General features: G+C 53.1%; 1 protein-coding gene and 1 non-coding gene across 2 annotated transcripts in view; one reads left to right on the top strand and one right to left on the bottom strand.

Annotated features, from left to right (window-relative positions):
* ADAMTS7 (ADAM metallopeptidase with thrombospondin type 1 motif 7) overlaps positions 1-21,024 on the bottom strand; it is a 53,648-nt gene extending 32,624 nt beyond the window's left edge. The window contains exons 1-11 of the mRNA XM_076348162.1: positions 20,937-21,024; positions 19,757-20,109; positions 15,251-15,422; positions 11,736-11,932; positions 10,356-10,439; positions 9,586-9,710; positions 8,398-8,547; positions 7,527-7,670; positions 3,338-3,482; positions 3,082-3,174; positions 2,012-2,157 (exon numbers count right to left, since the gene is read on the bottom strand). Coding sequence (XP_076204277.1) covers positions 2,012-2,157; positions 3,082-3,174; positions 3,338-3,482; positions 7,527-7,670; positions 8,398-8,547; positions 9,586-9,710; positions 10,356-10,439; positions 11,736-11,932; positions 15,251-15,422; positions 19,757-20,109; positions 20,937-21,024 — 1,697 coding nt within the window. The remainder of the gene's footprint in view (positions 1-2,011; positions 2,158-3,081; positions 3,175-3,337; positions 3,483-7,526; positions 7,671-8,397; positions 8,548-9,585; positions 9,711-10,355; positions 10,440-11,735; positions 11,933-15,250; positions 15,423-19,756; positions 20,110-20,936) is intronic.
* A 1,390-nt stretch (positions 21,025-22,414) lies between these two features.
* Positions 22,415-22,487, top strand: TRNAK-CUU (transfer RNA lysine (anticodon CUU)). The gene has a single exon. It is a non-coding gene; the product is annotated as a tRNA-Lys (tRNA).
* Positions 22,488-22,519: the final 32 nt, after the last annotated feature.

Raw genomic sequence — 22,519 nt, 5'->3', positions numbered from 1 at the left:
AAGCTTTTGAAACGTGTGGAAACCATGGCCCACATCCTTTTTCTCCAAGTCCCTCCTGCACCAGCTCCCTGCTGCTGCCGCGGCTGCCAGGCTGCCCTACAGGACCACACAGGGTGAGACTGTGGACCAAAGGCAGCTTTTGCTGAGCGAAGGCTCTCAAGCTGGATGAGCTACATCTTGGGTCTTGTCCCTCTTGACAGTCTCTCCTTAATGTTGCCAATATGGCCAGTTTTATAGGCCTAGTGTATGATGTTATAAAAATAGAATCATAGAATCATAGAATCATTAAGGTTGGAAAAGACCTCTAAGATCATCGAGTCCAACTGTCAACCCAACACCACCATGTCCACTAAACCATGTCCCTAATAGTTATTAAAGTCAGGTGTCACTGCCAATGTTCATGTCTGAAGCCCCTCCACCTTCTGCAGCTGCAGCCAGGCACCCTTCCCTGGGGGTAAAACATCTCCATCATCCCAGCTACCATGGCTGACGAGATGCCAGCGCTCCCACTAGCCAGGTCAGCCAGGTGCCCGTTCTGTGGCTGCTCCGGAGGAGCTGCTCTCCATCCCGCCTGGAATGTGCTTCCGACTCTGCTCCTCTACTCCAAAGGGAACAGCAAAGCTGCCGCTGGATATTTTAAAGTAAGAGGGACTTTAAAAGCAACAATAGGTTTTTCTCAGATGCCAACAGACTCTCAAAATACTGCCACCGTCTCCTGACGCTTGCCTTTTCCTTTGGTCACAGCACTCTCCATGGCCCACGTCCCCATAGCCTCATGAAAATTACTTTTCCCCTGATCAGTTAAGTCTGGGCACACTTTGCTGAAGAGAATAAAGTTAATTATTATTTTAGGGTTGTGTTTACATACCCTGCCTGAGGAAATGCCTGTGGGAGGAGGACTGCCCAGTGCTCACATTTGTTCACTCCATCCAAAAGGCAGAACTGAAGATTTACCTACAGTGGCCAAAGCAAACAACTGCCCAGGGAAATTCTCCTGCTTTTCCAGTGCTTGCTCTCTTGCCTGTCCGCAGCTGTGTTTAAAACACTCCATAAACTACAATTGCACTTCTGCCACAAAACTCATGTCAAACACAAACCCAGCTCTTGACCTGGGTCCGAGATTACACAGCACTTCTTTAAACAGCTCGATAGCATGTGCTAAAAACAACGCGCCCAAGGAAGAAGCTGGGCAGAAAGCACATCTGGGCTCATTAGAGAGCCTGCTCCCATAGCTTTCAGATCCCCTCAAGCCACTGAAAAGCAACTGCCACTGGAGCACTGCTCACAAAGCCCTTTTCTCTCCCCGTCCCAGGGCACTCTGACACCTGGGCAAGCCGGGGGCTCTGGCTGAATCCAATACAACAGCGATTTGATGACCAAAGGGACATCTGGGGAGCAGATGGGCCAGCCCAGAAGTCACGGGATGGACAAGGCTGCTCCTCCATCAGTGCCCAGATGCCTCCAGGCAAAAGCCAGAGCTGGCTGCGGCGCTGGCAGGCTGGGGGAAGGCAGCCTCCAGCCGGGCACAGATCAGAAATTGCTCATGGAAAGCAATGGGGTGATAAACAGCAGCAGGATTTTTCAAAGCAACTCTGAATCAGGCTCAGAGAACACCTATTTTTCTTTTCTGTCATTAAAGGACACTGGATATGTTTTACAGCTACAAGCATGGCGTCTTTGTTCTTTGTTTGAGTCATATTCAACTGCTCTCTGCCTGCATGGCGTGGGAGCGACCTATCCGTGGAAGGAGACAGAGCAAACTCTGCCCCTCTAGAGGCTTTTGCTGCCCAGCCGGCTGGATAACCCTGTGACGTGAATCCCCTGAGTGTTTCAAAAGCACATTGTTCAGACAGGTAACTGCATAATGGCACAGTTTTGCCGTGCAATGCAGACAGGGGCAGGACCACACTGGTCATATGATGGTCCCCAGCTTTACGGGGCGATAAGAAGCGTTGGGTTCCTCTCCTAAATGGGGTCCAGGTGAGCGCCGGGGGAGTGAGGGCTTGCTCACGTGGGGCTGCTGCACTGCCTCTCCGCGCTCTGCACGCCCGCACCACAGCTGCGTGAGCAGGTAGCCCACGAGCTCCAGGAGCCCCAGCCGCCGTTGATCGCGTCAGGACGGTAACCCACAGGCACGCACTCGCCGTTGAAGCACCACTGCAAAGGGACAGGCCAGAAGAAGAGAAAACAAGGTTTAAGGATGCAATAATTGATGTTGAGTCAGAGAGCCCGGCCGCAGGGAGCACTGAAGCCCAGCTCCCATATTGCCCCATGAAAATCCCTGCTTTGCTCGCATGGAGGTGCCTGGGGGTCAGCCAAGCTCTGCCAGAGCCCGGTGCACCTCTAAGCGATGGGAAACTCAGAGATGTTGGGCTGTTTGAAGATTTGTCCGAGGCAACATACCCAAACCTCCACCGAGACCCCTCAGCAAAGGGATTCATAGCCTGATCTCAGCCCAAAGGGAAGAGTCAGCGAGGCATAGCCACGGACAAAGGCACGGCGGGAGGTTTCGCAGGGAGTGGCGGCTAAGCCCGGGGTCATCCCCAGTGCTCTGGGGCCAGGGCTTTGGGAGGTGACAATAAACCTAATGAGGAGAGATGTCTACAGATATTTTTATAACTCTATAGTTTTATGCTACCTTGAGCAGGAAAACCCTGTTCTGGTATGTCACCCATGCAAGGGTGACCAGAGCTGGCTGCAGACATCTGGTCCCCTCCGCACCCCATGCCCAGTGCAGCACCCACTGAACTGCTGCGGGTGTTGCTGGACCCCCTGTGCAGCAGAGCAGGGAGAGGTGCCTCCCCTGTGGTGGAGCAGGTCCCGGAGGCGAGCATCCGCCACCGCAGCAGATGGAGAGCAGAACAAGCCTTGTGCTCTCCTGCCATGGTAATTAACTGCAGGTTTCACCTTCTTAAGGTATTTTCAGCTTCACTGAAGGGAGTCCCTCCCTGGCAGCGGTGGGTGTTTGGCCAGAGTGAGGGCAGTGAGCTGAGCCTGTCCCTGTGTGCCGGAGCCTGTGAAACTCCCATGTGTGCAGGACAAGGAGTCTCTGCAGCTGCAGAGGGGACTGTTCCCCATTACCTTGTTCTCCCCGCACGCCGTGCCGTCAACGGCAGCGTCCAGTTTGGAGTGGCACGTGTTCCCCACCGTGCACCACAGCGTGTTGCAGACGCTCTGCAGAAAACACAGTTGCATAGGACATGGTTACTGCACCGGCCAACCCAGCAGCACAAATTTAACTTGCAGGGAGAGGATACCCTATGCAAAGCCCCCCACCCCAAGAGAGCCCCTCGGAGCCACACAAGACCATGTTCTGTCGGGGGGGACCCTGGCTTACGTCCATGTCATCGCAGAAGGTGGAGTAGGCACCGTACTGCAGCCGGCACTGGTGGCCCACGTCGTAGAGGACGCCTGGGGGCACCAAGGGGTAGTCCAGCACCTCCCGGGCAGGGGGGTCATCCAGGCACAGCCCCCAGCCCCGGCTGAAAGAGAGAGGTCAGAGCAGCATCACCACTGGCCCGGCACACCCGTACGATGCTCCAGCAGCTGCTAATGGAGAAACCGAACATCTCATTACTGTCCCACCACAATGAGAAGCAATTAGCATTTCTAGCTGATATGTCCCTGGCTCTCCAATCAACCCTGTACGTGCAGGTACCCACTTTTCGGGGTAGGTGCCCACTCCCAGAGTGATCGCGCCGTGGCCCCCGGGCATGGCAGGTTATGGGGAAGGCAAAGGGGCAAAGGCAGCAGCAGCTTCTCCATGCAGCTGCTGGGCCGGTGCCTTGCACGCTCCCCCTTTCCCCTCTGAGATGCCCCTGTCCCCTGCTGGAAAGCCAAAAATGTCATTTTCCCTGGGAATAATCCCCTGGATTTTTGCTTTGTGAACAGGTCATCAGCTCAGTCCTCAGTCGGGACCCCGCTTTCACCATTCAAGGTGAAGGGTTTCATTGAGCAAACATTTCATTGCCAAGAAACAGATGCTGTCCCTGCGTTCGTACATCACGCTGACCCCAGAAACGTCCCTGTGGACACCACAACCCGTGTGTCAATGCCCTGCTAATAGAAATAAAGTACATTGTCAGCAGCAAAATGCACTCACCCTCATATTTGCCGCTACAAACAGTGCTCAAACTGTGCTGGACAGGACGCCTTTAGAAAAGAGATATTAAAACAGAGCCATCAAGGCGGTTGGTGGCCGGCAGCCAGGCTGTGGGAGCTGCGAGGGACGTTCCTGGCTGCCTCTCTCTGCTCTGAGTGCTTTTGCTACGATACTTCACAAACACACAAGAAATTGTCACTAGTTTAGCTTTTAGTGTTGATTTAAATAAACTTGTTTCCAGCAAGGCAAAGTCTCTGGCAAGGGTTTCTCAGCAGATTAGATGACTTCGGCTTGTTGTGATTGGGAACAGGTCTAAATTAACTTGAAACAAGATTCCTTTTTAACCCAAACCAGCAACACAAAAACAAGGACCAGCACCATGGGAGAGCTCCTGCTTTGGGGTGCTGGCAGTGCCACAGGGCGATGCCTGGCAGAACTGGTACCCCCTCCTCCCTTTCCCATCCCACCCCAGTGAGGTCCACACTGGACAGCTCGCTTGGCTGGAGACAGCCCCTTAAGATACCATCTATATATATATTTTTTATAAGCAGCTTCCCTATTGGAAAAATCAGTAAACAGGTTGCTTTCAGCAGCCCATGGGCTCGAAAGTCTCTGTTCCCAAGTCCACAACAGCGGGAGCATCCTGCCTCTCCCAGCCCGGCGGGGAGGGAAGGATCACTGCAAGCAATGCAGGGCTGAGCTGGGATGGATTAAGTGTGGAATAGGCAGCTGGACACAATATCATGGTGCAGCCTGTTTCAGGCATACAGAGAGGTCACTGCATTGCACCTCCAGGGGTATTTTCTTTATCTGCTGGTGGAAAACACTTAAAAAGAGTATTTTCTTTAAAAATGGAAAAAATGATACCTTTACTGGGGAAAGTCCAGGCTTAAGCACTGGGCTCCTGCATGAGCTACATGCATGATACTGGTGCTCCTCTGGACTAGTTCACCAACTGCCTATTCAGGTACCGGCACATGTGGCCCCGCACGTCACCCCAAAACCACCCCCAACCCTCCTCACCCTCTGATCTGCTCGAGGCACTTTCTGTCTTGCCCCAGCTTACGGGAGAGGTCTCTGTCCCAGTATGGGGGGTGATTTAGATTTGCTGTCAGCATTCCAGGACTATGTTCAAAATCTATTTCTTCATTAAATATTTTACAATCGTCCTACTGGTCTCTTCAATTGGCCAAAACACATTACCGAGCCAGCAAAAATTGGCATGAGCTTCCCTCTGGCTTTGCAAGGATATGCAATAAACCACACTCTGCAGTAAAAATGCACAGGGGTCTGCGCTGCGTCTGCCTGTTTCAGTCCATTCGTTAATGAGCTGGATGATGGAGTAGATGGTATGATGATTAAATCCCCATATGTAAGCAGGCTGGGAGGATCTGCAGATACATTTGAGAGCAGGATTAAAATTCCAAAAGCTCTCAGAGAACTGGAGGAAGGGTCCAAAAAACCAGGACGGAATTCAATAAAAACAAAGGCAAGGATTGGAGCTTGGGAAGAATCAGCTGCACAAACAGGGGATCTGGCAGAACAGGCAGAGGAGCGATGCAGCAGGCAGGGCTGTGTGCTGCTGGCGGAGCAGGTCTGCAAAGGCAGGGGAAGACCAGCCGTCCCCAGGCTCCAGGAAGGTGGGGATCGGCTGGAAGGAGCCCATGGGAGGGTGATGGAGAAGGACCTCCAGCACTGTGCAAGGAGGCTGAAAAACTGGTTGTCTGATCTAGAGAAAAGACTGAAGGGAGACGAGACAACCTGCAGCTGCGCCAGGGCTGCTGCTGAGATGCAGGGAGGGTGCTCCACCCCATCGTGTGCTCGTGGTGCAGGCAGGGCATCCATGAGATACTGGACCCTGTTTTACAAGGGTATTCCACCAGCTGGGCTGGGAAAGAGCTCACATCACGGTGAGGGGTGGAGAGCAAAGAGCCTTACAGCATCTTCCAACTCCTCCGAGGGTTAGAGGGGAAAATCACAGAACGCCAAAAAGGGCTTGTCCGGGTCCAGAGCGGGGAGCGGCAGAGCAGTCCCTCCGCCACAGGAACATCACCACCCACCCTGCACCGGCCTCCCTCGTTAGCCTGAACAAGGGATGCTCATTCCCTTGGGGGACACCACCGCCACAGCAGGGAGGTGACCTCTTCCATCGCCCCCGGGTGTCCAAGCGGACCCCAACCCACAGCCTTGCCAAGAGGGTCGCCCAGCCCTGGCTGCACCCAGGGCCTGAACCGCAGCACCGGGGCTGTGCCGCTGTCGATGACGGGAATAATTTTCAGATGATTAAATGTTCAGCAGCATTTGTAAAATAATAATCTTTTGTAAAATAATAATCATCATCCGAGAGTGCTTTTTTTTTTTAAAACATGAGGTCTGTTCCAAGCACACCCAGTAACCCCAGGTCAGCAGGGTCTCATTTTCTGGCTCACTCCTTCCCATTCTCCTGCCAACATCGTATTATAATGCACTCATGTCTGTGCTGGCAACAGGCCTCTCCCTCGCCTGGGGGATGTCGCAGCCGGTGAAAGACGCCTGCCGGGCTCTGTCCGCTCTTAAGGAAGAGCTGCCCCTTCTGGGGGGAGCACAGAGACCAAAACCCAACTGGAGAAGCATCCAGCTGCTCTGTTTCTTCCCCGTCGCAGCTCGTAGCAGCCCAAGGTCACTGCAAGCAGGAAATTCCTAATCCGAAAGTGAAGGTTAAAAGCAGAGGGCCAAGAACGCTGCGGATACGAGAAAGCTCCATTCCACTGAAAGCCATAAATCAACAATAATTCGCCCTGCGTGGGGGCCAAGCCCACATGTTCCAGGCTGGGATTTAGAAATGGGAGCTCAGCCCCAGGCAGCCTCCCCGCCATGTAACTGCCGGCCCCTCGCCCAGGTCTCCCCGTCGCCGTTTCTTGCCGATGCTCTCACTGTTTTCTAACTTTCCTGTAGCAAGGAAGGAAAATGTTTCTCCAGTGCAAGCCACTGGCTGACAAACGTAAATCTCTGGGCCGTGTTACTAGGAACTCAATAACAACAGGCTGAAAAATCAGCCATAGGGTGCTAAAAATAAACAAATGCATGGAAGAATTTGGCTCGGTCTCATTTCCTCACACGATGCCTCCTGCCTACAGGCAAACATCATCTGCCCCTTGCAGAGCACCGAAGAAAACTGCACAGAGCCTCGAAGAAAACCACTCCGGCCTTATTTGTTCAAGCCACAATCCCTGTGCCACCGCCCAAATGCTCGTGCTGCTTTTGTGTTCAAACTCCCATCCTTCACAGCAAGGATGGAGGCAACTGAGTGGGATAAAAGCATCCCCACATGCCCCGGGGCTGACTTCTGAGCACAACTGGTTGGGTCAGTCCCTGGCTGCAGACCCAACCCCTGAGCCACCCCCAGCGCGCCACGAGTGAGGAAGAGCAGGAAGGGAGGACTTACTCGAGGAATCGTGTGATGTACTCCCGGCTGCAGCGGGACCAGGTGAGTGGGGACGTGTCATACAGGAGCTGTGGAGACATGATGAAAGGTCTTTTCCCAACTGGCTCACAGTCATTGCTGCTTCCATCATGCTGAATCCCAAAACTGTGTAAGAGCACAGTCCCACAAAGGAGAGGTGAGCCGCACGTCGCTACAACCGCGCAGCCTCTCTGCTTTCCAGCACAATGACACGCGACGCCGGACATCGCAAACTGTCCCAGCTCCGCGGGGACTCGCTCATTAACAGGCATCGGGGGATCTAGCCCTGTGGGACATTTTAGTGATACCAGGGACACTGCCCTGAACTTTGTCCCATGCTTTTATTTCAGCTTTCTTACTGAAAACTTAGCCAATAAAAATGTAATGAGACTATCGAACAAGATCAAGTTAATTAAACTTACTGGGTATGTGTTTTTACCATACAAAGATATCTATTATGAACGATAATGTTCAAGTGATCTTGTCAAAATTTAATTGCAATTAGGGCAAGCAAACTTCTGTCACTGGTTCTATACGGAGACCCTATTTTAAAACTTCTTAATGGGCAACTATCTTCTCCAAAACCTTCAGCATCAGCAACACAGGATAATATACAAATGCAATTTGTCCAGGTTGCCTTGGATTATGTGATTTTCATTGACCCTGGGGCAACCAAAAACTTAACTCTGAAATGAAACTCCCAGGGTAAATTCCCCTGGAAGCAGAGGAAGGTTTGGACCAATGAGGAACCGCCCAGCAATCTTCTCCCAACTTCCACCCGTGCCTTCTCAAGCCCTGACTGAGCTGTGCAGAGGACAGACGTCAGAGGAGAGGAGCAGGAAGCCAGTGGTACCTGTGTCCGAGCTCATGAGCCACAGTGAAGGCCAGGGGCAGTCCTGTGTCCTCGTTGATGTTGCAGCTCCTGTGGGGCTGGCACATCCCCGCCACATGGGACAGACCCAGGGTCTCGCAGGGTCTGTTCATCGCTGCGCAGATGTCCTTCCTTGGGCAATGGAGACAACAAACACACAGACACAGAGCAAAGACAGGGTTTGAAAGTGGCAGGACCCAACGCGAGGCATGGGAAGGAGCACGGGACACGTCCCAGCCCACAGAGGAAGACACGCGGACACCAGCCAAACAGAAGCGAGAATGGAGACATCCAACGTCTTTCCGCAACAGAAAGATTTACAACCTCTACTTTCCCCTTTACTCTCCCGGTATCCCCAGCTTATTATTAAGCCTGATTAATGGGAACTGCTAGCCAGCCTGGCTACGTTTATTCCATTGCATAAATAAAGCTGATGCTGGGAATAATTAAGCAATTACTATATTGCTTGGGGAAGCACATCCCAGGGGTGCTGTGGTCCAGGGCAGAGGAGCTCCAGCCACCCAGGAAGAACAACTCCATTGAAGTACACGGCCTTAAGTGCCTTATTTCTGCTACACAGCAAACTTCCTAAAGAAGATAAAACTGTTGTGGGTTGTGAATCATCACACAAACCACCACGATACTGCTAACAGCCAAGCTGTTGCAGCCTGAAACCATCAAACTACGTTTTGACTGCAAAGTCTATAAACTTGGCCAGAGGCATGAATTCCTGCGAGCTTCAAGGGAGGTCAGGGGCCTTCTCAGAGGCTCCTCTGCCAACCCCAGCATTAGCCTCCAAGGGAAAAAGGAGAGTTAATCCCTGTGTACAACTATCTCCTGGGAGGATCCAGCCATTCTGGGGCTTGGCAATAGGGCCATGGTGAAAACCTGGTTTGGAAACCTCAACTGCTAGTCAACTGGGAGCTCAGGTTTAAACCTGAGATTTGAGACCAGTTCCAGCCATTAGGATCAGGTTATCTTCAGATTTCACGTTACATATCTTATGTGCAGGTGTCCAGGCAGGGCTCAGGCATGGAGAGTGAGGTTTCAACAGCTCCCACTGAGAAGTTCCTCTGGCTGCCTGTCTCCCCACCTGCCTGCAGCCGACAGAGGTGTTTCTAGCTGCCATCGTAGCACCTACAGCATAAAATTAGCACATGGGCACAATACCTTGTGAGCAGGACTGCGACATCGTGATGCAGGGGATGGGAATCTCCTTTAACGTTGATGCTCTTCTGCCATTTGCAAAAGCTTTTCAAGGTGTTGTCTGCGTGGTGGGAGATTTTCAGATCCTCCTGCCAACATAATTAAAAGTCTGCTGTCATATTGCTGCCGGATCTGTTTGGTTTTTAGGATGCAGTGGGCAGGGGTCTGATCTCAGACATATCAGAGTGGAATCGGGAGTAACTGCCATCCAGATGGAATTGCTCCATATTTATAGGTTGTAGGCTGGGTGGGAATATAGTCCTTTTCTGCTTTCTTTTCATGTGTGATTCAACCAAAACATTAAATCATCCGGTAATGGGGGTTAAGAAACACTGCGGGAAAATATCCCATCCTGGCTGATGGCGAAGGACGCAGCTGGGGAGCCTGTCTGAGCGGCGTCAGGCTCCCTGAGAGCCACCACTGCAGCTGGGAGCACAAACAACCAGCGATTCACAGCCCTCCGCTACCGGCAGTGATTCTGAGTTATCATAAATTATTATAAGAATCAGACTCTGCAGCTCCTCTGACCATGCCGTCCTCCTGACTTTACCAGGGCTGCAGCCCACGCAGAAGACAAGGAAGCAAGGCACGGGCGCCTGTGTTTGTCTTACACAAATTCATCCAGGCCATGAAGACAGCACGAGAGAGAGCTTACAGACTTTCAAGGCCAGCTCCCCATGTATCCCAGCCTGGCTGCCAGGACGGGAGGGTGAGTCACCCTGTTTTCTTTTTACCTCTTCGTCCTCCAGCAGGATGAGTCGCACTATCGCAATGTTGATGGGGTTCCCGATGCTGGCGTGGTGGAACAGACCCGCCACCTGCAATGCACAAAAGCCAAAGAAATAAAGCCCGAAAGAAAGACCTTGCCCTGTGACACTGCTGCTGGTAAGTACGTCTGCAGGGGAACATGAACTCTAGGGGAAGCTACTGAAGGTTGTTGACAACTTCTCAGGTCGGGGAATTCCCCAAAATGAAAGACAAGACCAGATGCAGACCTGGACTAAAGTATTCGGAGTGCAATGATATCCATTTAATATTGATGTAATCTGTGCAGCACGTTGAAACTCAACCAGAAACGCCCGGGGGAACACCTCTGCTTTCACTCCTAATAGATGTGTTTAACATCTCAAAGGAAGCCTGTGCCCTCTGGGTGCCTTCACCAACCCCCAAAACCCCAGGGATGTTACCGTGAGGTCCTCTGCCCAATCCCACCCTCTTTTCTGGCCATCAACCAAAGCCCTCTTCTGAAATGCAAATAGGTGCTACCACAGCAGCAGAAGAGTGAACAGACTAAACCAGCTCATGCCGACTTATCTGCTTGTTTTATGGCACCAGCAAACCCCCCCCAGATTCCCAGTGGAGACCACCACAACCTGATGCTCCTTCCCTTAACTGTCTTCAGTGGCACCTTCCCAGGAAAGCCATTCACGTCTGTCCTGCTAACCAGGCTAGTGCTGGCATTGGGTCTGATGGTAGCTGCCCCGGAGCGCTCCCTCTGTGGGCATGGCCAGCCCTAATTTCGAGGGAGTCTGAGCCAAAGCTCCCAGGTCCCTGCGGGTCTCTCATCCTGTGAGGAGGTTTCATTATCACGCAAAGGGTGGTGGGTGGCCCTCGTGCAGCCTTCGGGGTGGTTTCAGCTTCAGCTGCGTCCCCGTGCCCAAGCTGCCTGCACACCTGCCTGGGGAGAGCCGTGGTGGCAGTGCCAAGACGGTAGGCAGCACCCACCGCCTCCCTTCCCTGGAACAGGGGTGCAGGAGGAGCAGCCCTGCCTTTGGGTTATCTCCCTGGGAGGCCACATTATCCATTCCCATGGTGGGAAGGAGAAGGGAACAGCCCTTGAGCCCATGGGAAAAGTGAAACCACTGCAGGCTGAGCTGCTCCCGCCTGCACGGAGATTCTGGCCTTGGGCTTGCTCACACTGACCCGTCCTCCCGTGGCAGATGGAGCACTGAGCAATGCAGAAAAGCCAACATGCACATGGGAACAACCTGTCTGGTGAGAGTTTTGCTGAGGTCCCACCAGGGATGAGTCCTGGCAAGCCCAGTGGTCTTTATGTCTCATAGCCATGTCCCCAGGGACCTGGCAGCTCTGCTTTTGAGAGGACCAGGACTCACCATGTTCATCACGGTCAGCACGTACTTCTCTATGTTCTCACTCCCGTGGTATTCTATCATCTTGGTGTCTGCCACCACTAGCGTTTCCACCCACTTCTCCTTGCTGATGGAGCGCTGCTTTATTCTTCTCTTCCTGTGCTGCTTCTGTTCCCATCTTTCCCTCCGCTTCTCAGACCTCTCCAGGCTTTCCTGAGATTCTGAGGGATTAAAGGGGGAAAAAAGACTTTTTTTTTGGTAAAATGTCTGCAACTGTGGTAAAATATCATCAAGGCCTTTTTTTTTTAATTCAAAGAAATAACCTTTTGGTGTTGAGAAGGAGGCTCCACACTTAGACCCATAACCTATGTCTATTTTGCTGTGCTGTATGTTCCAAAAAATCACTGGGGCGTGAAGACTGACATCAGTCTGTTGCACAGCAGCATTAACATGATAGAAGAAAAAAAAAATAAAGCAACTGAAGTAATTTCTTTGGCCGGAAAAGGGTTTACAATATTCCACGAGGAACATGGAGCCTCTCAGAGCAGAGCGCTTAGGGTTTGTATTGACGTATGAATTTATAGGCAACCCTGCAGAGATGCTTGAGCATGTACCGCCGAGAAACAACCCCAGTGGCTCAATGTTTCTGATTATCACCACAAATCTGTATTTTGCAGGGAGAGACAGTTCCCCAACACAATAAACTCTGTTCCCCCAAAGCTGGACTGATGTCTTGAGCCAAATCCCAAAGATCATCAGTGTCCTGGGCAAGACCGAGACACTGCAGGACTGCACAAAGATTTCCTCGGCCACATGGAGACTGAACTCTGCTCCTTCCCGGGGAGAAACAACAGGAACATTCACTGGGCTGAAAAGGGACAGGAGGCGGAGGAGAGCTCGGATGCTCCTCACGCACACCAGCAACTGGGAATTCTCACGTGGAGACTTTTCCTGTGACGCTGCACCAAGATCAAGGTCAGGGTCAGCCCCAAGCTGGGTAAAGGCTTTACAAACCACATCCCACACAGTGGGAATTGCTTTTATGACCAGTTTCTAAGGGCTCAGCCTTACTTTGTTAACAATGGACTTTTACATTTTATGGACTATACTGTACATTAGCTGTGAAAGAGTGTTTTATCCCCCAGCCTGAAAAATCCCAAGTATCTGGATAATTTGACGAATTGCTAATACCACTGTGACAGTTTAATCGCAACAGCTTCCTTGGAGCTTGTTTCCATTGTGGCCTTTGCTGCTAAGCTTCCAGCCGGGACGTGAAGGTACTGCAGAGAGGATGGGTGCAGAGTGCTCCTGGGATCCCAGGGAGGGCTCGCATGGCATTTTCTCTTTGAGATGCCTCTTAAAACACTTGCCCAGCTGTACACACAGGCTGCGCTATGTATTGACAGAAGCTAAATAACACCTCACAGTCTAAGACCATCTGGCTGTGTGGTGTTTTGCAAAGAAAACCAGCAATATATCAGTACAAAATGAAAGGCTTTTGGTTTCCTTTCCAGGGCATACACATCACATCCACTTTGCCAGCCCAGATTGCAGTAGAGATCCACATGCATTACACACGGGCCATATTACACCCAGTGAAATCCATTTACAATGAACAGACTTCAAAGTCTAGAAGGAGCCATTATGATTATTACCATAGATTAAATAATTAATTTAGATTAACAGAAGAATGCCTGAAGATAACCTGATTATAGAAAAAAAAACAGTTTCTGAAAGCAGAGAGCTCTAGGAAATATGCAAAACGACGCACTGCCTGGAAGATGCAGCTTCACTGATGCAGACGAGGAGTAAAGCACCCATGAGCTGCTGGGAATGCACTGAATTCCTCATTACTTGAAATCATAGAATCATAGAATCATAGAATCATAGAATCATTGAGGTTGGAAGAGACCTCTAAGATCATCGAGTCCAACCGTCAACCCAACACCACCAGGCCCACTAAACCATGTCCCTAAGCGCCTCATCTACACGTCTTTTAAATACCTCCAGGGATGGGGACTCCACCACTTCCCTGGGCAGCCTGTTCCAATGTTTCACCACTCTTTCAGTAAAGAAATTTTTCCTTACATCCAATCTAAACCTCCCCTGCCGCAACTTGAGGCCATTTCCTCTCGTCCTATCGCTTGTTACTTCGGAGAAGAGACCGACACCCACCTCGCTACAACCTCCTTTCAGTAGTTGTAGAGAGCAATGAGGTCTCCCCTCAGCCTCCTTTTCTCCAGGCTGAACAGTCCCAGTTCCCTCAGCCGCTCCTCATAACACTTGTTCTCCAGACCCCTCACCAGCCTCGTTGCCCTTCTCTGGACACGCTCCAGCACCTCAACGTCCTTCTTGTAGTGAGGGGCCCAAAACTGAACACAGTATTCGAGGTGCGGCCTCACCAGGGCCGAGTACAGGGGCACGATCACTTCCCTCCTCCTGCTGGCCAGACTATTTCTGATACAGGCCAGGATGCCATTGGCCTTCTTGGCCGCCTGGGCACACTGCCGGCTCATGTTCAGCCGGCTGTCGACCAACACCCCCAGGTCCTTTTCCGACAGGCAGCTTTCCAGCCACTCTTCCCCAAGCCTGGGGAAATCTTGCGTTTTGGAAGTTTATCCAACCCATCTGCTCTAGACAGAGGAGAAGGAACTGACATGCACTTTCTGCCCCGCAGCAGAGAGACTCCCAGGGCAGCGATGGGGTTTCACTCCAAAAGTCCAATGCCCCAGCAGGTCAGAAACCGATATTTGCAAGGAAATAAAAACAAATACTCAGTCTCCACATCATGGGTTGCTTGCAACAGGGCCGGGAGGAAAAGATGAGGGTGAGAGGCCTGAGGTTCAGCACGCATTGAGTCATGTATGTGAGAAACATAAGCAAATACAGAAAAATTGGCAGGAGAAAAAAAAACAACCCTGCGCTCTGCAGCAATTCCTGTGACCTGTGGGCTCCAGTCATTAATGCCGCAAACCCACTGCCTGGCGCTCAGCAAGTGAGCTCTCCTGACTAGCAATTTGAACGAGCCTTCCCGTAATAAAAATGCTTGTGGGAATGGTTGTGTGGGCACCCCTGGGGCCACAGGGCTTCTCCCAGCAAGCAGCTCCAGGCCATCAGACACCCACCCACCACCCACCAGCGGCATCGCGGCACTGCTGACTGCGCATCTTCCATGCCAAATGCCACCCTGCAGCAGGACGCCCCACAGCCCACGGTCCATCCCCTCCCGCTGCTGGTTCAGTTTTTTGGTCCGAAGGTTTTCTTTGTTGCCAGCCTACGTGGCAAGAGGAACCTCCAGCCCAACTTGCAAAACTCAAACTAAGAGCAATTGGTGTCATTGATGGATGCCGGGAGCTTCAGATGGGAGCTGAATGCCGGGGTTTAAAACTAACGAGTCTGCAGAGGCAACGCAGGGGGCTAAGGATCGGCACTGCTCCCTTTATCTTTCTACCGTGTGCTTCAAACTTACAGAACTAAAGATGCCAATCCCTGGATGAGCTACTGGCTCATCACAAAATGCAAGAGAAAGGGGACCATACCTTGCATGCCACAGGTTTCCCGTGGAGCTGGTGGCCTCCCGCCTTGCTCTGCCCCATGCTCGGGCACCTGGCGCTTGTATATCCTGTGGGGCTGCGCCGCTCCATCCTCTTGAAAGCTGGTGGACACTGGTTCAATGAAATAGTCCTCGTTCATGAGCCGAAACACGCCTTTCTGGCAGGGAGAGACAAAGTTGTCACCATGAAGCTATCTGCATCTAGCACAGACTCACACTGAAGAACCTGGGCATGGGAGAGGGTTTGCAAAATTTTCCAGGAAGAAACAGGTCTTCTCTAAAGAAATTGTTTTTATGGATATTTTGAGCTCTAAACTCCCAGACAAAAGAGAACTAGCCAGCATGGAGTGATCATTAAGAAAGCAAAAAGCTAAAGAGATCCCATCACAAAGTGCAGACGGGTGGTGAACCCAATGGGTGTCTGATAGTGAGGAGCTCAGGGACTGCACAGATGCTGAGACAGAGAAATGCCTTCTCCAGAGAACCAGAGCACACCAGGAATAGGCACGTATGTGGTCTCGGACTGTGCTCCCCCCTCTGTGCTCACGCCACCTCTCTGACCTTCCTGGAGACGCTCCGGGGAGTCCAGGCAGCCAGCCCAAAGGGCGACTTTGACCATAGTGCAGCACCAGTGTTTGGAGTAAGTGTTGCACAAACGGAGGTGTTTTCCCAAGGATATCCTCGTCAGATGCAGCCAGTTGCTTCTGGCCTTTTGCACTGCCTAAGCCCCACCATTGTGAACCATCGGGTTACAGACTTCCCGCGGTCAAAGACCAGAAAACCTCCAGGGAAGAGAAACCTGCAGGAGCACTTGATCATGGCAGGAACTCCAATCAAAGAAAGTCAGTCCCAGGAGCATGGCCCCTGCATGCAACAACGGGAGGATGTGTTATTGGCATTTCTCCTTTAGCAGGAAATGACACCCTAAAACTTTCTTTGGTTAATTATGACCCCCCTGACCTGGCCCAGCTGCAACACATCGTTATGGACTCACCCAGGACTCCTCAGCCTCCACGCTGCATCTCAAGAACAAACAGCTGCATTCGCTGCATAGGAAGCTCTTTGCATGGGCAGCTTCATCCCAAGGAATGGGAGCTCCTGCGGGAGTCTGCAGCGTCATTCAGCCAGTCAGGGTGCTGCCATGAGGAGTGTTTTGTAAATGTATTTTGCGCCGTAAGACAACTCCATCTGCTCTTGGTTGCTTCAGAGCAGCCTTACGGTGTCTGGAGCAGGCTGAGGTGTCCTACGCTTACTTGGGAGCCTGTTCATACTCAGCTTTGCTTACCATGCTTTTGCTCTGACATGTTTATTGCTTTCACATCCCAGGACAGGGCAGGGACAAAGAGAGAAGATCAAAACATGCCTCTACAACTGTTTCAAACGTTTCCAAGATACAACAGGACTGAGCCTACTAGTGATGCTTTCTCACCGCTCATGCGGTGCTGGGGAAGAGAAAACGGCTTCCTCCCTAATTAACTCCTTGCAAATGTAAAATAACAAGGAGGAAACACCATGGGGATTGGGAAGGAAGGGAAGGAGGCCACAGATACAATTCCTTCTCTGTTTCCTGATGCAGGTTGTTCTGAGCCAGGAAGGGAACAGAGATCGCTGCCCCGGCTGAAATCTGTCCAGGGTGCCCTGCACAGGGGCCACGTTTCATCATCGGTTGGTTCTGTAGTAGTACTGAGTGGCATTTGCTGCCCGTGCGAAGGTCTGGTTCTCTCTGTTTAAAACACACCTGATTAACCTTTCCACACCTTGTGTGTCCCAGTTCACCCCAGTAAGCAGTGCCAGCATCCCTAACCCCTGTCTCCTGCTCCCTCTCCACGGTCTGCAACAAGAGTGAGAAATAGCCTTGGAGAAGATGAAATTGCACTGGCAAAACTACCCAAGAGAGAGCAGAACCCAGCCCTTATGACTCTATTTTATTTTAAAATCATTGACAGGAGGAATTTAAAGTCTTATAGAAGTGTTGTAAGAAAGGTGAAGCCTGGTCATGGGAACAGGGATCTCAGGGGTTGGCCAAGGGTGTCAGACAAGGTACAATTACTGTGTGCTACACCAGTAACAAATGGTGGAGCAGGGGCTGCACCAACGACAGTAATGGGGAACTCGGCCCTTCGGCGTGCTGATGTGATTTGGTTCAACACGTGAGGCTGCCACAAGCAGGAATTTTGGGACAGCCCATCTGTGCTTTACAACTGGGAATGGCAGAGTGCTTTCAATGCAGCAACACTGGGCTTGAAATACAAGGTATCACCACCATATTACATGTATAAATGTAATATACTGCCCTAGCCTATAGCTCTATGCTTTCCCACACCAGTAATACATTCCTTGTTTACACCCTGTGGTACTGACCATGCATACAAGTGGCGCATGAGTAATTCCCTGTAATGAAGCAATAGCTCAGAACACACATTACTTTCCATAATAATTATGAAACATGCAGCACATTGCTAAGTGCAGTTTTCCGTGGTTTAGTATCTGTCTGACAAAAAGCCATGGTTATTTTAAGACTGAGTACAGAAGGTTTAAAGCAACTTCAGGCTGAGTTTTGCTCACCACTTACAGTTTATGGGCTGCAGACCCTCTCGCAACATTGTGCTAATGCCTTTTGTGAGCTAACAGTTTTTTCTGCTTCTTAAAAAGTAATACTAAGCCGTAGCATTTGCATGACACTGCTCATTTTCAACACACTTTACAGACCTTAATGATGGGATTCGCCAAACACCACTATGAAATGGGTGTTTTCAGGTGACACATTATGTGGATGACAGATTATTTAACGAATAACTTCCTTATTTGCTCTCCCGTCTGTGGTTAATTCACAAAGAGAAGTTTAATTCTCTTAACCAGAAGGTATTTCAAATGACCGGGGTGAACATCCTTCAGCCCATTCACTATTAGCAGCTTGGTTTTTCCTGCCTCACACTGCAAGACTGTGAGATTTCTAAGTCTGATGGCAGATTGCAGCTCACTGGCAGGATGAGGCCACGCAAACGTTCCCAGAAACATCATATATTACCGGGGGTGTCCATGCGTAAGTAGACATTCACGGGAGCGTTCACGACACTTTCTACTTCTGTGTGCACTGCAGCCATCAGTTTCTCTCATACAAACATTCACAGAAAAATGAATCAAAAGATTGTGGGTTCCCCCCAGGTGCATCGGTCTATTTTTTATCCAAATGATGCACCTGGCTATTTTCTGCAGCCTTCATCCCCCTGGGGACAGGGGTGCTGCATGAAGTGCAGGGTGCTGAACACCCTTAGCTGCTGTTAAATTTAGTAGGAAAAGAGCAACCAACACCTTCCAGGACGTGCCCAGCTCCTGTCCTGCCAGTCCTGCCCTGCCATCAGCCACGGCGGGGAAGCTCTGAGCTCTCTTCTTGCAGCTTCAGGTGATGGTGAAATGCTCCCCACTGCACACCTGTGCACTGCGCTCCTCTCCTTGAAATCCAGCAGCACACTCTTGCGCCTCCAGGCAAAGCGCAGTGATTTGGGTGGCCTCTGCAAACCTTCCGTTTAAAAGTCACCCTGCTCTACTGGGCTAACTCAGCGTACAGACACACACTGCCTTTATTTAAACACAGGAAGCTTAAAATGCAAACACAGCCCCCAGCTGAACGAAGCTACCTGCGGCAGCCAGCGGACCGATGATCTGATGGCGTTATCGTCTCTCCAAACACAGAGATGCCGGGCGTGAGCACTGCTGGTGATCCCTCCCTCTGCAGCGGTGCCTCCCTCTGCCCCGCGCCTGTGCTGGGGACGCGGGGGGTTTTCCCAGGGTCAGCCCCTGCGAAAGAGAACCCCCCCCCTACACCCACCACCTCCGGGAAACCCCAGCACCTCTGTCATCCCACGGCCGCTGCTCGGGAACGGGGGTCTGCACATCATGGGAACTACCAAGTTATATGGTAACACTCCTGCAAACTCCCAAGACATTTTAAACCCTGTGGGGACCTGGTACCTGCGCTAGCTGGATGCCAGCTAATGCAGATACACACATTTATGCTGAAGTCCTGAATTTGCCTTGCTGAGTGCCAACACTAGAGTCTTACCACTCTTACAGGTCACTATTGCCTTTGAAAATATTTGCAGTGGAATAAGGCAGTGGAGGTGTTCACAAAACATAAAGTAATTTCACTATACATGAGCTGTGTTATCATAAATACCTCCAGGCTTCAAACACCTTGTTTTCAGATGTGTTTCCCATAATCCTACGTTTATGTACTAGAAGGCGGAGGCAATACGAGAATTGCTCTCTTTGGGAATTTGGACACAAACAAGTAAACACAGTCCCGGAGAGTTCCCAAACCACTGGAATCCATGGGAAATTTACAGTCAGCTCATCCATGGCCACATCAAACCTACACGGTGAGATCCTGACTCTGCTGCTGTTGGGAGGAGTTTTGCTATTGCTTTAGCAGAAAAAAGGATTTCACACAGCTTCTGCTATTTCCTTATTGATTAAAGATCTCTGTACTTACCAGGCCGTCACACGTGCTGAGCGCGGCCAGGCCTCCCTTCAGCGCCCGGCTCCGAACCTCCCCGATCATATGGCAGGAGTTGTAAGCGTGAGACTGGATCTTGGCGTTAGCGATCCCCCCGTATCGCCTCTCACTGACGAACCCAGGCGCCAGGAGGTTGCTGTTGAGGCTCAAGTTGAATTTCAGGGGTTGTCCTTTGTAATGCAGTTCATAGAACGTGAGAAACTTGCTCCTGGAGGAAGGAGACCTTCGGTGAAGTGCTCGGTGGGACAAATCGTAGGACAGGAACGATCCGCTCTCGTCAACCTTGATGGGATGAACGATGTCGCTGCTGGAGTACGGCAGAGCAGGCTCTGGGAAGAAAGGGGTTCAATGGTTAGCTTTAGGGTTCATCACCTCTCCTCTCCCACCCCTTCAGCTGGATGCTGAACTCCCAAGGCAGCCCAGTGGGGTCAGGTACCTAAATACCAATTGGACCTGGTAACTGGCACTGCCGCTGCCGAAGGCACGGCAGGGAGCAGGGAAAGGCAGGAACCTCACGGCCGTGGGGCGCATGGGGCCCCACGCTGCCCCTCCTGCCCTCGGGGGGGTCAGGCGCTGGGATTTCCCGTGGGAGAGGGTTAAGGTCAGGGTTAGGGTGGGGAAGGATGGAGGTGGGGAAGGGGGGGCCGTGCAGCTCCGGGGCTCTGCTCCGGCCGGGGCCGATCCCGGCTTCCACGCACACGTTCCCGCTGTTTAATTACAGCTGCCGGGGAAAAAAAAACCACCAACAACCAACCAAAAACCCCCACCAAATCCCAGTTTTGAAACGGTGTTTGGAAGCCGTGCAGCAGATCGCGGGGGGCAAAGCACCCCCGGGCACTGAGCGCCCCGGAGCTTCCCCAGCTGGGTGCACAGCGCTGCGGCCGTGGGGGGCCGTGGGGAGCCGGGGGTCCGGCCCTGCCCAGCCCGCCGGAGCGGCGGGGCGAGCCCAGCGGGGGGGCTGCAGCGGCGGGGGGCACCGGGCTGCCCGGCTCCGGCGGCTGCCACGCTCCCCCGCGGAGCGCCCCGCGCAGCCCCCGTGCGACTCTGCGCCCCGCCTGCATCCCCGCACCCCCCGCGGACATCCCCGCACGCCGCGGACATGCCGGCGCGCAGCCCGGCGGACATCCCCGCACCCCCCGCGCTCCCCTCCGCGGACCTGTCCGCGCGGTCCCTCCGCCCGCCTGCGCGCCCGCGGCCAGCGCCAGCGCGGCGGCGAGGAGCGGGAGGCCGGCCGGGGCCGGCATGGGTGCGGGCAGCGGGCGGCTCAGCGCGGCCGGCGGCGGCGGGGCATGCCGGCGGCGCGGCCGCGGCGGGCGGGGCTCCGCGCCTGCGGAGGGCGAGGGCAGGGCCGGGCCGAGCCGGGCAGCGCGCGCCTCCCGGCCCCGGTGCGGCCCGAGGGCGCCCCCCCGCGGCCGCCGCGAGCGGCTCCTCCGGTGCCCCCCGCCCTCCCGCCGCGGGGCTGCGCGAATTTCAGTGAAAAGTGAAAAACGATGCTTTCCCGAGGCTGCCGTTTTCGCAGGCACAGAACCAAGGCTGAGGCTCCCCCTTGTCGCACCTTTTTTAAAATTTTCTTTTCAGGATAAAATGAGTGGGGAATACAAAACTTGGCTACTTTGATGCCGTTTAAATAACTCCTCGGCAGGGCGCGCGGACCGCGGGAAACTGTAGTCCCTTCCTCCCGAAACACACCTGGGCGTTACCGTGGGAGTGCGGCCTTCCCACCGTCTCCCCTCCCGCTCCTCTGCCCGTCGCATCTCACCGCCTCGCTCCGTCTGCGTTAAGCCGGAAGGGTAAAGCGTGTAAAGAACGGCAAACCGAGCGTTTCGTGGCCGATAAGCCCGTTCTGAAGGGCGACTGGTGAGCGCGGTCCAGCGGGACCAGCCCGCGGGTGTTCCAGCCCGCGGGTGTTTGTTCCAGCCCGCGGGTGTTTGTTCCAGCCCGCGGGTGTTCCAGCCCGCGGGTGGGTGTTCCAGCCCGCGGGTGTTCCAGCCCGCGGGTGTTTGTTCCAGCCCGCGGGTGTGTGTTCCAGCCCGCGGGTGTTTGTTCCAGCCCGCGGGTGTTCCAGCCCGCGGGTGGGTGTTCCAGCCCGCCTTCCCTGGAGCTCTGACGCTTTCTGAACGATCGGGTCACGCTCAGAAATCCGCGCTTCGGAGCGCAGCTCGGCCCTAACGCACCACGAAACAGGCGTTGTACAGGGTGAAAGGACAGCGGGGGGAAACGAGGTGGGGCCCTACCCAGGGGGGCCTCGGGCGACACCCGCCGGATGCTCCCCGAGCCCTCGCGTCCCACCCGGGCAGAGGGAGCAGAATAAATGTAGAAAAGCAGAATAAATGTATTTTCTCCTCCCCGCGCGCAGCACGGCGGGCCGGGGGCTGCTCGTGGTCCAGACGACACCGACAATCCCGCAGCTTTCCCAGACGGCTGCGTCTGCCGCGGCTCCGCTCCTGCCGGCCTCGGGGGGGAATAGCTTATTACTTAAGTGATAATGTTAATTATGCAAATGAGCTGGGGTCAGCGCGCCCCCGGCCCGTGCCCTCCCGCGCGGGCGACCCCTGGCGGTCGCGCCGGGGAAGAGTCAGGGCGCGGGCGGGGAAGCTCTGCCGAGTATGGCGGGGGCAAATATATCCTCATAGCGCCCGGCTAGCTCAGTCGGTAGAGCATGGGACTCTTAATCCCAGGGTCGTGGGTTCGAGCCCCACGTTGGGCGCAATCTTTTTTCCCTATGCCTCCGTTTTTTCT

Source organism: Aptenodytes patagonicus, chromosome 10 (genome assembly GCF_965638725.1).
Source record: "Aptenodytes patagonicus chromosome 10, bAptPat1.pri.cur, whole genome shotgun sequence".
In the NCBI taxonomy this organism is placed as follows: Eukaryota; Metazoa; Chordata; class Aves; order Sphenisciformes; family Spheniscidae; genus Aptenodytes; species Aptenodytes patagonicus.
Note: the sequence above shows the minus strand (reverse complement) of the source record. Positions and strands in the feature narration are given on the sequence as shown.